At 61.1% G+C, this 12,789-nt stretch overlaps 1 protein-coding gene across 1 annotated transcript in view; it reads right to left on the bottom strand.

Annotated features, from left to right (window-relative positions):
• Positions 1–10,030, bottom strand: part of CABP7 (calcium binding protein 7) — a 28,206-nt gene extending 18,176 nt beyond the window's left edge. The window contains exon 1 of the mRNA XM_051973079.1: positions 9,713–10,030. Coding sequence (XP_051829039.1) covers positions 9,713–9,821 — 109 coding nt within the window. The 5' untranslated portion in view covers positions 9,822–10,030. The remainder of the gene's footprint in view (positions 1–9,712) is intronic.
• Between the last annotated feature and the right edge of the window lie 2,759 nt (positions 10,031–12,789).

The following is a 12,789-nucleotide window of genomic DNA, read 5'->3' as shown; positions in this document are numbered from 1 at the left end:
CTAAGATGGATCCCGTGTCAGCCGGGGCATGTGGGAAAAGGAAGACGGGATACCTTAGTACTGCCCGAGACCCCCTCGTTTCACAGATCACTATCCTAGCTCATTGATGAAAACCTGGCAGCGGCCTGGAGGGCGGTGTCCAAGCTCCTTGCTTGGTGGGATGGGCTCGGGAGTCGGGGTTGCAGTGTCCCGGGTTCAAGTCCCGACTCTGACACTATTAGCTATGCAACCTTGGGAAGCTGCTCATTGACTTAACTTGGTCTCGATGGACCTCAGTTTCCTCATCTGTAAAATGGAGTGGGACTGGAAATGGAGGAGGAAACTGAAACCCACGCAGGGAGAGGGATGTACCTAGAGTCACAATTCGAACCCAGACCCTCTGACCTTAGACACTGTATTACAGGCGTATTACACACCAGGTTTCCCCAGACTTAGAAAGCTGAGGCCAAAGAGAGGAAGTGACTTGCCTGAACCTCTGATTTTTTTCTTTTTCGAGGCAGTCAGATTAAATGACTCGCTAAGGTCACACAGCCAGCAGGCGTCTGAGACTGGATTTGAATTCAGGGCCTCCTGTTTCCAGAGCTGATGCTCTATCCGCTGCTCTCTTGCCCCAAGACCCGACCACCACTTTCGGGATGAGGATGGGTCCCCTCCTCACGCGCCAGGCTCACACTTTGTGCTTCCTGTAACTCCTCCAATAGGATCTAAGCGTGTTGAGGGCAGGTGCCGGTACATTTCTCACACTCAGCTCCTTTATGTCTGGGGGCATTACTTCCTGTCTCTTGGCCTCAGTTTTTCTTATCTGTAAGATGGGAACAATAGTCTGAGGGGACTTGGTAGGCTGTGGAGCTTAATGAGCCGCTCATTGATAAGCATTTAATTACTTCATTTGAAAAATCAGGAAGTTGGATTATAGTCACGTCAACTCAACGAGCCCTTGCTAAGCTCTGTGCTGGGGAAACAGAGTCAAAAAGGAAGCCGGCCCCTTCCTCCAAGGAGCCTCCGTTCTAGTGGGAGGAAAGACTGGGAATAAAATCTCCCCATTGTACAGAGAGGGAAGCTGAGGCTCACAGAAAGGAATAGCTCGGGAAGGAAAACAGAAAATGAGCTTCATCTCTCTGTCTTTTCCTTTTTGGACAAGAGTAGGATTGGGGTAAAGACCGGGATCGAATCCTGCCTTAGACACTATGGAGTTGTCCCTGAACTCGCAGGGCCTCAGTTTCCTTAATTGTCACATGAAGATAATAGTGGCCTGTGTCCCGAACACCCCCTCCCCCAACCCCCCGGCTATGGTGAGCCTGAAACGGCCTCATCGAGTGCTGTCTATCGGCTGTCGTCCCCTGGGAAGAGCAGTGGGTTTCTCGGTCACGTCCAGCTCTTCCAGATCCCATTTGGGGTTTTCTTGGCAAAGACCCTGCAGGGATTTGCCACTTCCTTCTCCATTTTACAGATGAACAAACTGAGGCACAGAGAGTAAAGCGACTTGCCTGGTTAGTAAAAGTCTGAGGCTAGACTTGAAGCACGAAGGGGAGTCCTCCTGGGCCCAGTGCTCCGTGCACTCTGGAGGGAGACTTTGGGTTCCAATGCTGACTCTGCCTGTCCATCCCGTGTAAATTGCTTCCTCTTTCCGGACCCCAGTTTCCCCGTCCAGAAAATGAGGGCCTTGGACTAGAGCTTTGCAATTCTTTGACCAGAGTAGGTGCTTAATAGATGCTTACTGACATCTTCCTTTTGGCATGCCGTAAGCACTTAATAAATGCTGATTGGATCCTGCTTAACACCTTAGGGAAGACACTGGCTCTGTTTCTGTCCCTGCTGCATGAGCACTCTGGGCCTTCTTGTCCTCAGAAGTGAGTCTGGCTCGCTCCCAGTGGTTGGGAGCAGGGGCTTGGGGTGCCCTTGTATGTGGGGGCTTGGGCTCAGGACCTGGCAGAGAGCGGGGTGAGGAGGAATCCCCAGCTACTCCTAGCTGTGTCCTCGGGAGATGCTGCTCCAGAGCCCCCCAACTCTCCACCCTCCCTGGGGGGTCCCTCAGGAGAAGGCAGAGTGGGGGATCCCTGTCAGCCGGGACGGCTCTACCTCTGTCCCCGGAGGCCGCGGGTGAGACCACTCCTGGGTGTCCTGAGCTAAAAGAGACTCCCCTGCCCACGGGAGACCCGCCGGAGCCTGTGTGTGTGTGTGTGTGTGTGTGTGTGTGCAAGTGTGAGTGAGGATGGGGGTTTGGGGGATGGGAAGGCCCTTGGAGATAGTAGCAAATCTGCCTCTTCCCCTGGAAATCCCTCAGACCTGGACGGCTCGATCCCCAGCAGCCCAGGCCGTCCCAAGGCCCTGCCCTCTGTCTCTGTCTCTGTCTCTGCCTCTGTGTCTGTCTCTGTCTCTGTCCTCTGCTTCTCTTTCTTAGGAATTGGAACACACACACACTCACTCACAATCACACACACACTCACACTTACACAATCAAACACATTCACAACCACACACACACTCACACACAGACACACACTCTCACACACACACACAATCACACACACTCACTTATACAATCAAACACATTCACAACCACACACACACTCACACACAGACACACACTCTCACACACACACACAATCACACACACTCACTTATACAATCAAACACATTCACAACCACACACACACTCACACACAGACACACACACACAGATACACATTCACAATTACACACACACTCAGTCACACACACACACACACACACACACACACACACACACACACACGTCCTACATGCTCATCATGGACAACAGCTCTGGACCAGGAATCCCTCTGGATACTGGAGCCAGTTGGGACCCTGGACCAGACCCTTGTCTGCATCTGTCACATGGGGAGGCTGGGCCCCAGTCTGGAGCCCCAAGGGGAGGGGGAGGGACTCCCACCCTTCTCCCGGCCCCGGGTTTCCACGAAAGCCCAGCTTCCCCAGAAGTCCCTGGGGATGGAAGGCTGCTGAGTGTCTTGGCATTCGGAGAAGGGCCTGGCCCTGAGCACCGGACTGGCAAGGCTGGCTCGCTGACCGGACACCAAAGGGCGGGCCTGCTCCTCGGCCCTCGGAGCCTCCGGCCGCACCCCCGGGCCCTCAGAGCCGCACCCCCGGGCCTGACCCTTTGGTTTTCTCCAAGGGGAGAAGGGCAGAGACCCCCCCCAGATCACCCAGAGAGAGAGGGCCAGAGCTTGCACCGCCACCAGGGGCTGCCCAGTCCCAGACTGAGCCCTTGGCAGGGCCGGATCCTTGGGCTGCATCTCTCTGCCTCCTGCTGGGCCGGGCCCGGGGGTAGCAGCAGCTCGCCCTTGCTGGCCGGCCCTGGCTTGGAAGGGGAAGGAGGGAAGAGCAAGAAGGGAGGACAGGGGAGACTGAGGGACAAGCTGGGAGGACTCCACCCCCGACACGGCCTCCTTCCTCTCCTGCCCACCTCCATCGGAAGCCCAGCTCGGCCCTATTTTGAAGCCCTGGGCTGTATTTTTCACCATCAATCCGGTGTCTCTCCCCCATGTCCCCTTCCCCTCTCCCCCATCCTTCTTCCCCCCAGCAGTTAGCCCGGCTGCTCAAATTCTGCTCTCTTCATTGTCTGCCGTCCGTGCCAGCTGGCTCCCCTGGGAGTTCTCTGAGGCTCCTCCCGGACGACTCCCGGGTCAGGTGCAGCTCATTTGCCCTGCCCGCCTTCCTCGCTGTCTGGGTCGAGAGGCCCCTCAGGGCCCCTCTGTCTGTCTTTCTCAGGGCTCCGGGATTCTGGGTAAGGACCGGTCCAACCTCCCAACGCGGAAGAGCCGGAGTGAGGGCTGCGGGTGGGGACGACATCACCTCCAGCCCCGCAGTGTCTCAGAAACCCCAAGTCCCAGCAGGCCCCTCCTGGACCTACGTGGGCTTTCCCCCAAGCTCTAAGGGGCATGAGTCCCCCCCTCCTCCCCTCGGCCGGGGGCAGGCAGGTATAACAGAAAGAGTTTGAAGTAGGAGCTTGAGGACTCAGGTTCTCAGCTACCATTTATACAGTGTGTGTGTGACCTTGGAAAAGTGCCTTCCCTGTCTCGGGGGTCTCAGTGCTCATCCCTGCCAAGACGAGAGGGCTCTGTGTGACGGAGGGAGGGGCAGGGCACCGGACAAGAGCCGGGGGCCTGGGCTGAATCCTGCTTCCACCACTGGCCAACGGAACAGCCCATCTCGAGCCTGCCTCCTCACCATAGAATGAGAAACTCGGACAAAACAACCTCCACTGCTCATTACGGCTCTAAATAAACGATCCTCTCCTCCTCCATCCCCGTTTCCCTCTGCCTCAGTTTCTTCAACTTCTTCCCCATAAATTGAGTGGATTGAGGAGGGTTAAAGGTCCCATGGGAGAACCAGCATATTCTGTCCCCCCAGCCCACCCCCGATCTCTCATCCGGACTTGGGGAACGGCTGATGTCCCACTCCCCAGACTCCTCCAGCCTGCCCCTAGACATAGTTTTGAACTGGGAGCTCACTGCTCTAGGACCCTTCCCTTGACCTTCAGGATAAAAGTCCCTGAACTTACCATTCAAGGCCCTGAATGATTTGGCCCTAACCCACATCTGGAATCTGGCTTCCCGCAAGTCACCAGGCTGAACCCTAACTTTTGAAATCCAGTCAACACGCTCCCCCGCCAGACCTGGGCACCTTTCACCCCAAGCTTTTGGCCCACATCACAAGCCACTGTAGAATCCTCCCTCCCCCTGCTGAGATCCCAAGCCTTTGGTCCTCCTAGGCCCAGGAGGACCAGAAGCCTTCGATGCCCCGGCAAGGTCCCCGGGGCCGAATCTGCCAAAGCACCTGCCGGGCCCTCGCTGATTCTTCCTGCCCCGGGACTCTAGGGAAGTCACTTTTGTTTGTCCAAAATTGGTGAAATTATAATGTTGGTGGAGGGGCGGGCCATGCGATTGCTCTTACCTCCTACCTCAAAGTGATTATGGGAAAATCTCACCTTTAAAGGACAATAAAAATGAGAGATGGCAAATGGCCTTAAAGAATCCCAGAGTGTGAGAGCTGGGAGAGGCCTGAGAACAGAGGGAGTCAGGGCTGGGAAGAATTGTAGAGCACAGAATGTCAGGGCTGGGAAGGGCGATAGAACAGGGGATGGCAGAGTGGATTGGGAGAATCTTAGAGAATATAACTCAGATTTGAAGGGGGCTTTAGAAACATCTAGTTTAACCTTCACATTTTAAGATGGGGAGACAGCCCCAGAGAAGAAGGGAAGGCCCCCTGGCCTAGGGCACCGAGCCAGTCCCCAGCCCAGCCAGGACCCAGAGCGGCCCCCTCTGCAGCTGGCGGGTGGGGCGAGCTTCTCCCAAGATCCGAGCTGGAAGAGATCCGAGAGGGGCCGCCCGGCTCTCGCCTCCACCCCTCCCCAGTTGTTCTGCAGGAAAAGCAAACGAGCCCCAGTGACGGGTCTCAGGATCCTCGGGGGAGAGGAGTAGGCCCTCAGTTTGGAGTCAGCTCCTCTAAAAGGGCCGGCCCTCTCTACCACACCCGGCATTAAGGAAACCTTTAAGGAGTCTTGGGCTCCAGATGGGAGGGGGGGCAGGGGAACCAAGAAGGGGCTCCTTCCTCTCTGAGCCGAGCTGGGCCTTCTTCTGATTCCCCAACCCCCACACTCCTTCCCGGCGTAGGAGGCCCCTTAGAGACTCAAGGATAACGCCCTTTCTGCCGAGTCAGGGTCCTTGAAGGTGGGGGCAGCAACTGGGGGTAGAAAGGCGATTCCCTTTAGGGGGAGTTGATTGACACAGGGAAGGCAGGAGGGTTTTGTGGGAAGTCACCTCGTCCTTCCACGGCTCCCGAGGGACAGAAGGGTTATAAAGTGCGTGGAGATCTGCAGTGTATGACAGGAGCCCGGAGGCCCAAATCTCTGGGGGCCCCTGGGCCATTTTGGAGATTCCACCTTCCCACCGTGGCCTCCAGAAGCCTCCCACCTGCTCCACCTGGCCCGGCCCTGCCCTTCAGATGCCCCAGACACCTTTGCTTTCGCTTCTGAGTGGAGAAGGAGGGGGGAACAAATGGAGCAAATAAATTTGGTTTGGCCGCTGACTAATACGGTTTTGGTCTCTTGCCAGTGAGTCTGGAGAGGGACAGAGCCCCCCTCTGCGGCTACTGAGTCTGGGGAAGGAGGGGCGCAGGGCTCCCTTTTCCTTCCCAGAGTCGCTAGCCCCAGGTTCTGCGGGGACCTGCGCCCCTTCCTTCACCCCTCTGCAAAGCGCCCTGCCTGCAGCCCATCCCTGCCTCGCTTCTCCCTCTGTGGAGGCTGAGGACTGGAAAACTCCCACATCCCCAGCCAAGTCTCCTGCCTTTGGAATGGAAGAATGGGAAAGCAAGGAGGAAGGAGCCTCCCGTCTCCCATCCTGGAAAGAGGCAGGAGGAATCCAGACGAGGCCCGCGGGCCAGAGCCGGGGGCCGGCTTTATATCGTCCGGTGGCAAAAACTGAGCTTTGGGGATTGCCCGGGCCGGCTTCAGGAGGGGAGCGGAGAGCAGAGGTGTGGGAGATGCGGGAAGGGAGGGAGCACGGGAGGGGACCCCTCCTCGGGAGCCAGGGCTACTGGAAGGAAAGGCAGACGGGAAGGGTCCTTTCTGCTGCCAATGGCAGAAATATTGCCAGTGCTGGGGACTGCCAGGCTGGCAAAGAAAACAGAGAAGGGGGGAGCAGAGGGGATGGGGAGAGGAGGAGAGAGGGGGGAAGATGGGGCATGGAAGAATCAGGCAAAGAGGAAAATGGACAGGAGGGGAAGTTCCCATTTGCTTTCTCCCAGAGCATCCCTGCTCTTTGACCTTTCTCTCCCCCCACCCCCCTTCTAGTCCCTGCGCCATCACTTTCTCCTAAAACCAGCCCAGGCAGGCTCCCACCCCGTCCATCCCTTGCCTCCCTGTCCCCCTGGCTGAGTGCTCAGCTACCCCACTCCCCTGGGCTGTCTCTCAAACCAGACGTGGAGCTGAGAAGGGCTTCGGGTTCTGTTTGGGATCTGGTATGGCTCCCCACTCAGCCTCAGGGCAAGGGGAGGGATCCCGAAAGAGGCTAGACAGGACTAAAATAGGGGATCCCTTGGTGGAGGTGGGAGGGAGAGTGGAAAGAACACTCCTTTGGGCTCAGAGGTCTCGGGGCCGAGCCCCACCTCTGCTGCTCACTCCCATCGTCCTTTTCTCTGGCAGGAGGTACCGAGGTACATCCCCTTCCCACCCACAAATCCTCCATCGCTATCTCGATGCGCCACTCGACAACCCCCATCTGTCCTTTCCCTTCGCCTCCCAAGGCTTTGTGGGGGGCGAGAGCGCGCCAGGGCTGGCCGGAGCCACGGAGGGGACCCTGCGCCTCGCCCCCCACTGGTCCCGACTTCAGTCCCGCGAGCACTTCTGGTGCAGCCAAGGACAGAAGGCAGATCCGTCCAGCCTCCCACTTTTCCCAGCTTCCCCTGCCCCCAAAGAGCCTGGATGGAGTTCTCATCATCACCAGCACCCCCAATCTCCCAGCTGTTCAGAACATACGCAGATCCTAGCCTGGCCAGCTGCAGCTTGCACCCCCTCTGCAGCAGGAGCTCCCCTCTCCTCTGCCAGCCTCTGAGGACAAGGGCCTCTCACTGCTCTGGGTCACTCCCCCCGCCCCCCCGAATCTGGACGGTCACTGCATCCTTCTCGTGATCTCCAAGCACCTGACCAACCCCTTCTGGTGGCCCCGTGCTTGTCTTTCCCAGTGAAGGGGGTCAAGGGACAGTCTGCGAGTCCTGCTGGACAGAGGGCCCACTGTTGGAGCAGGCGCTGTCCAGGGTAGTTCTCCTGGGCTTCTGAGCGACTCGGATGCAGGATGCCTTAAGGGGGAGCTGCTCAGGGCTCTCCCGTGGTCTCTCCTGCCCCCCCTGGCCTCTGTCTCCCCTGCAGCTTGGCACAGCCTGCCTGCCCACCCTGCCAGCTCCCTCCACCTGGCCACTTCCCGAGGCAGCCCGGGAGAAAGGGCACTGCAGAGGGTTCGGGGGGAGCAGGCCCGCCAGCCCCAGGGCTCCGGGGCCCCCCTCTCCAGCCTCTGCCCCGGCCAGAGCAACAGCTAGGACGTCCAGAAGCCAGGCCGTGCGGCCGGACGGCAGCCCAGGGGGAGGCGGGGAGGTGGCGGGGTGGGCCAGGCCCTGCTCTAGCACTGCAGTGCTCTGTGGGCGCCTTCTGTTCAGGCCAGCCGCTGGACTCTGGGACAGGCAGCTCCCCAGCGCCATCCCAGCTCCGGGGCCTCCTCCTGCCCCCGGGAGGGGGGTCCCCCGTCCCGAGAAGCCAAGGCTGGCTGGGGCGGCCTGGCCGGTGGAAGAGGGAAAGTTGGGCTCAGCTGCCACCTGGTGCCCCTGGGAGGGGTGAGGACGCTGGAAGGCTGAGGGGAGAGCAGACAGGCTGCCATCCCAGAGGGACCCGGTGTCTGGGGACCAGGGAAACGGGCAATCTTAGGGATGTGGGAGCCAGGAGAGGCTTCAGGGGGAGGGAGGAAGGGCTAAGGCACCAGCTCCAGATTATGGGCTGCACAGGCCGGGGAGGACCCTCAGAGAGTGACAGAAGGGGGGCCGGGCCAGAGGCCAGAAGGGTCCCCGGGCACTTAGCTGCCGCCACCCCACCCCCACCCCATCCACTTGTTGTGTCGGCTCCCAGGGAGCGGCTCTGCCTTCACCGGGAGGGGGCCCGACCCCAGTGGGCCCGGGGGAGGGGGCTCCCTCTGCGGGAGCGTGCCAGGAGAAGGGGGAGGGCCCGGCGGCCATCTCTGTCCCCCCCCTCCCCTCCTCTCCCAGCCCAAACAGATTGGATTTTGAAAGCGACACGTCTGGAATGACAATTTCAGTAGAGAAGCAGCTAGCTACGCTAGAAGCCGCGAGGGTGATGGGGGGGGGGGTGTCGGAGCCGGGAGCCCACCTACCGCGCAGGTTCCCCGGCCCCGCATTCACCGGGGCCGGGGGCTTTCCCCCAACCCTGGGCCCCGCCCCCTGCCCGGGCCGCAGCCGTCCTCGCCCATTTCCGCACTGTCACCGTGGGAACGCTGACCCCCACGACCCTGTCCCCTCCCCCGGGGGTGAGTGCCGTCGCTACGGAGGGGGCGGGGGCGGGCAGGGGAGGAGGACACCCGCCCGATTTGGGGAGGGGGGAGGGGGTTAGCAAGTTTTCCGAGCTGATGCCCGCAACGTGGAGGGGGGTCTCCTCTGCTACTTCTGCCTGACGCTTCGGGTCCTCCCCTACCCGTGGGACTTAGAGGAGGGGGTTGGGGAAGTTCCCCCTCCCCCTGCTCATCTCCAATCGTCTGAAACCCCAGATCGAGCCCCGTGACGGGGGTGGGGGGGTGGGGGGAACGAGAAGGGAAGGCTGTAGCACTCTCACTTCTGGTCTTGTCCCCCTACCCCCGTGGAATCAATTCCTTCCCTATCTCCCTCTTGCCGCCCCCCCACCCCCTCCCGGGTCTTGGGAATGGGGTCTGGGCTCCGGGTTCGGGTCCTCTCCCTTTGGAACCACCCCCAACTTCCTCCCACTCGCCCCGCAGCTCGATCCCACCTGTCTCCCTGCACCTGCAGCCCCTCCCCCCGCTAGTCACCCGGGGAGGGGGGACCCGGGTCCCCAGAGCCCCCCTAGCGAGCGGCGGCGGCGGCGGCGGCGGCGGCGGCGGTTCCAAGTCGGGCTGCTCAGCCACGGGCAAACAGGTAGGGGGCTCGGGGGCCCCGCACTCACCCTCCAGCTCGTCCTCGGGGATCTCCACGGGCCGCTGCTCGGACAGGATGTTGGGCACGGTGTAGATGCCCCGGTACATCAACGCCGCGGTGACCGGGTGGAACGGCATCTTGGGGACTCCTGCGCCGAGCGCAAACTTTAATCCCGAATCGCATGGACTGCGCGGGCCGGGCCACCCCCCGGAGGGCAGCGGCGGCAGCAGGGGCAGGGGCAGGGGCAGCCGCGGCCGCTCGCGCTCCCTCGGAGCCCGCCGGGCCCGGGGGCCGCGCAGGGAGGGGGTCCGAGCCCAGGGCACGAGCAGTCCGCCCGCCCGGAGACAGGGACAGCTCGCTCAGCGGCGGCCGCGGCCGCGCCTCGGGCTCAGGCTCCTCCGGCTCTGGGCTCTGGGCTCCGCTTCCACCCCTCCCCTCCCCTCCCCCCGCTCCCCCCCGCTCTCAGGGGCTGGGGGAAGGGGGAGGGGAAGGGGGAGAAGAGGGCGGGAGGGAGGGACAGCCGCGGCCCGCGGTGGCGGCTGGCTACTGCCCGCTTGAGCCCCGCGCCCCTGGGCGCCGGGCCATTCCCGCCCCCGCCCGCCTCCGCCTCCGCCTCCTGCGCGCCTCCGCCCGCTCTCTAGCCAGGGCACTCAGCCTCCTCCCAAGGGCCGCCACCGGCTGGCTGCTCAAAGGCGCCCGCTGCCCCGAGCTCGGGTGGCCCCGAAGCCCCGGCCCGAGGGCCGCATGGCGCCCGCCGGGGGGCAGCTGGCCCCGAGCCGCAGCCGCCGACCCCCTGGCGGCCCCAAGTTTCCCCGGCCCCCTCCGCGCCCTCCGGGCCGGTGCGGTGCGGTGCGGCGCGGCGCGGCGTGGTGCGGTGCGCCCGGCTGGCTGACTGGCTGGCTCGCGAGCCGGCTCCTCTGGCCCAGCTCGGGCGCTCGCCCTCCCTCCCCGCCGTCGCTCTCGCTCTCGGGGCCGTCCTCCCTCCCAGCCTCTGGTTGTGTGTGCGTGTGTGCGCGTGTATGTGTGTGTGTGTGTGTGTGCGCGTGTGTGCGCGCGCGCGTGTGTGCGTGTGTATGTCTTGTGTGCGTGTGTGTGTGCGTGTGTGTGGCGGTGCTCTCTCCCCTCTCCTCTGCGCTCTCTCACGTACAATACACACGCGCTCCCCCCAATGCCCAACACATATATCCCAGCGAGGGACGCGAGAGAAACTGGAAAAGTACCCGGGAAAGGGGCGCCTGCAGGCCGACCCCCCGAGCGCGGGGCTCGGGACCTCGTCGGAGCTCGCGGCTCGCGGCACTCCGCGGCCCGCTCCCTCGCCCCGCCGCCCTCGGTCACGGGGGCACCCCCACGCCCAACCCCCTGCACCAGTAGTTCTGGCGGCTCGCTTCTCCGGGGCCCTCCAAGGCTTTTCCTCCTGAGCTTTGCCCCCTAGGGGAAGGCAAACAGGTAAGGAAATGGCGATGCTGGCAGGTGGGCCCATGGAGCAGGACCCAGGTATCCGGGCTCCCAGCACACGGTCCTCTCTGTTAGTCCCTGCGGAAAAGGATGATAACCTCCCCCCCCATTCCCCCCTCGCCTTCTGGAGAGTAGCTGAGCCCTTTGGGAGCCTGGGGAGGGGGACAAGGATTCCAGGATCCCCCGTCTGTCCGATGACCCAGTTTCTTCGGTTTGTGCTAGGATGGGGAGTGTGTTTGGGGGCTGCGAGAACCAGGAGCCAACCACGACACCCCTAGCCTCCTCCCTGACTCTTCACTCCTCCCAAAGAGGTATTCAAGTGCTCCCCCAAATATGTCCCTCTTCTCCATTCTTCCTGTGCGCAAGACAGAGTCCTCCCAGCACGCCCTCCTCACGTACACAGCTGGAGTCCTTCATACTGAAAGCAAGAAGGGGGAGCAGGTAGAAAAGGGGAGCCCCGTGCCTTCGCTGGACACAGAACTGCAAATAACCCCGCAGAGGTGGGGGGGGCGAGGGGCAGCGGACTAACTCTCTCCTCTCAGCAGGATGCGCTGCCCTCCACTCACCTGCAAACTGGAGAACCCCAATCAGGGAACCTCCTGTCCAGGTGGGGTCCCCCCTCCAGTTCCCCATTCCTCCGATTTCCCCTTCAATTCTTTATATGGGGGACTCCTCTTCCCCCCATGCGCCAGAGATAAGCTCCAATGAACACAAAGCTTCCTAAGTCAGGAAAAGGAAGGGGAAAGTCACTGGGAGCAGGAGGCAGCAGCTGGACAGAGCTTCTGGGTTTGAAGTCAGAAAACCCGGAGCCCGACATTGCTCTGCTGTGTGATCTTGGACAAATCGTTTTCCCTCTGTGGGCCTCAGTTCCCTCCTCGGTAAGGGGGAAGGGAATAAGCCTTATTTGGTTTCCTGGTATGTGCCAGGCACTGGGCTAAACCCTTTGACATGTATTATCTTATTTGATCCTTTTAACAACAGTGTTCAGACAGCCAGCGTCTGAGGCTGGACTTGAACTCAGGGCTGTCTGGACTCCAGCCTCAGCACTCTCTCCCCTGCTCCCTAGAATGAGGGGGCTGGGTTGACCCGCCTCCAAGGTCCCTTCTAACTCTCCCACGCTGTGAGTTCCTGGGGGAGGATTTGAACCCATTTCTTCCTAAATCTGATTCTAGCTCTGGATCCCGAGTCTGGTCAAGGTTCTAACCCGGATTTCCCTGCAGCCCCCTTGGCAACACATCTATGGATCTCCATATGATAGGAAGGTTAATAGACCAGGTTGAGGCTTTCTAAGCACTTAACCTACTCGTGGATTTTCTGGAGCTGTGAATCTGGAGCTGGGAGTTAGTGTGAGGACCCTAGGGGGAGACTGACAACTCCTTGTAATTAAGAGCCTTAAGACCTGGAGGTCTCCGAGTCAGAGGTCACGTCCAGGATCCAGTAGTTTCAGAGCCAGGACTTCACCCCCTTAAGGCGCTTCGGGATTCGTCCACCGGCCCTGTGGCTCGTCCATATGTGTACACGCATGCAAGGAGCCATGGCTGTGTGATGGATGCCCCAAGGACACCTCGCGCTCCCTCCCTCTCCGCCTCATAAATCCACTCCCGGGCTTAGGCTCCGCCCCCTCCAATCCCATCTCCCCCATTCCCGGCT

This window comes from Antechinus flavipes, chromosome 1 (assembly GCF_016432865.1).
Source record: "Antechinus flavipes isolate AdamAnt ecotype Samford, QLD, Australia chromosome 1, AdamAnt_v2, whole genome shotgun sequence".
Lineage (NCBI taxonomy): Eukaryota > Metazoa > Chordata > Mammalia > Dasyuromorphia > Dasyuridae > Antechinus > Antechinus flavipes.
Note: the sequence above shows the minus strand (reverse complement) of the source record. Positions and strands in the feature narration are given on the sequence as shown.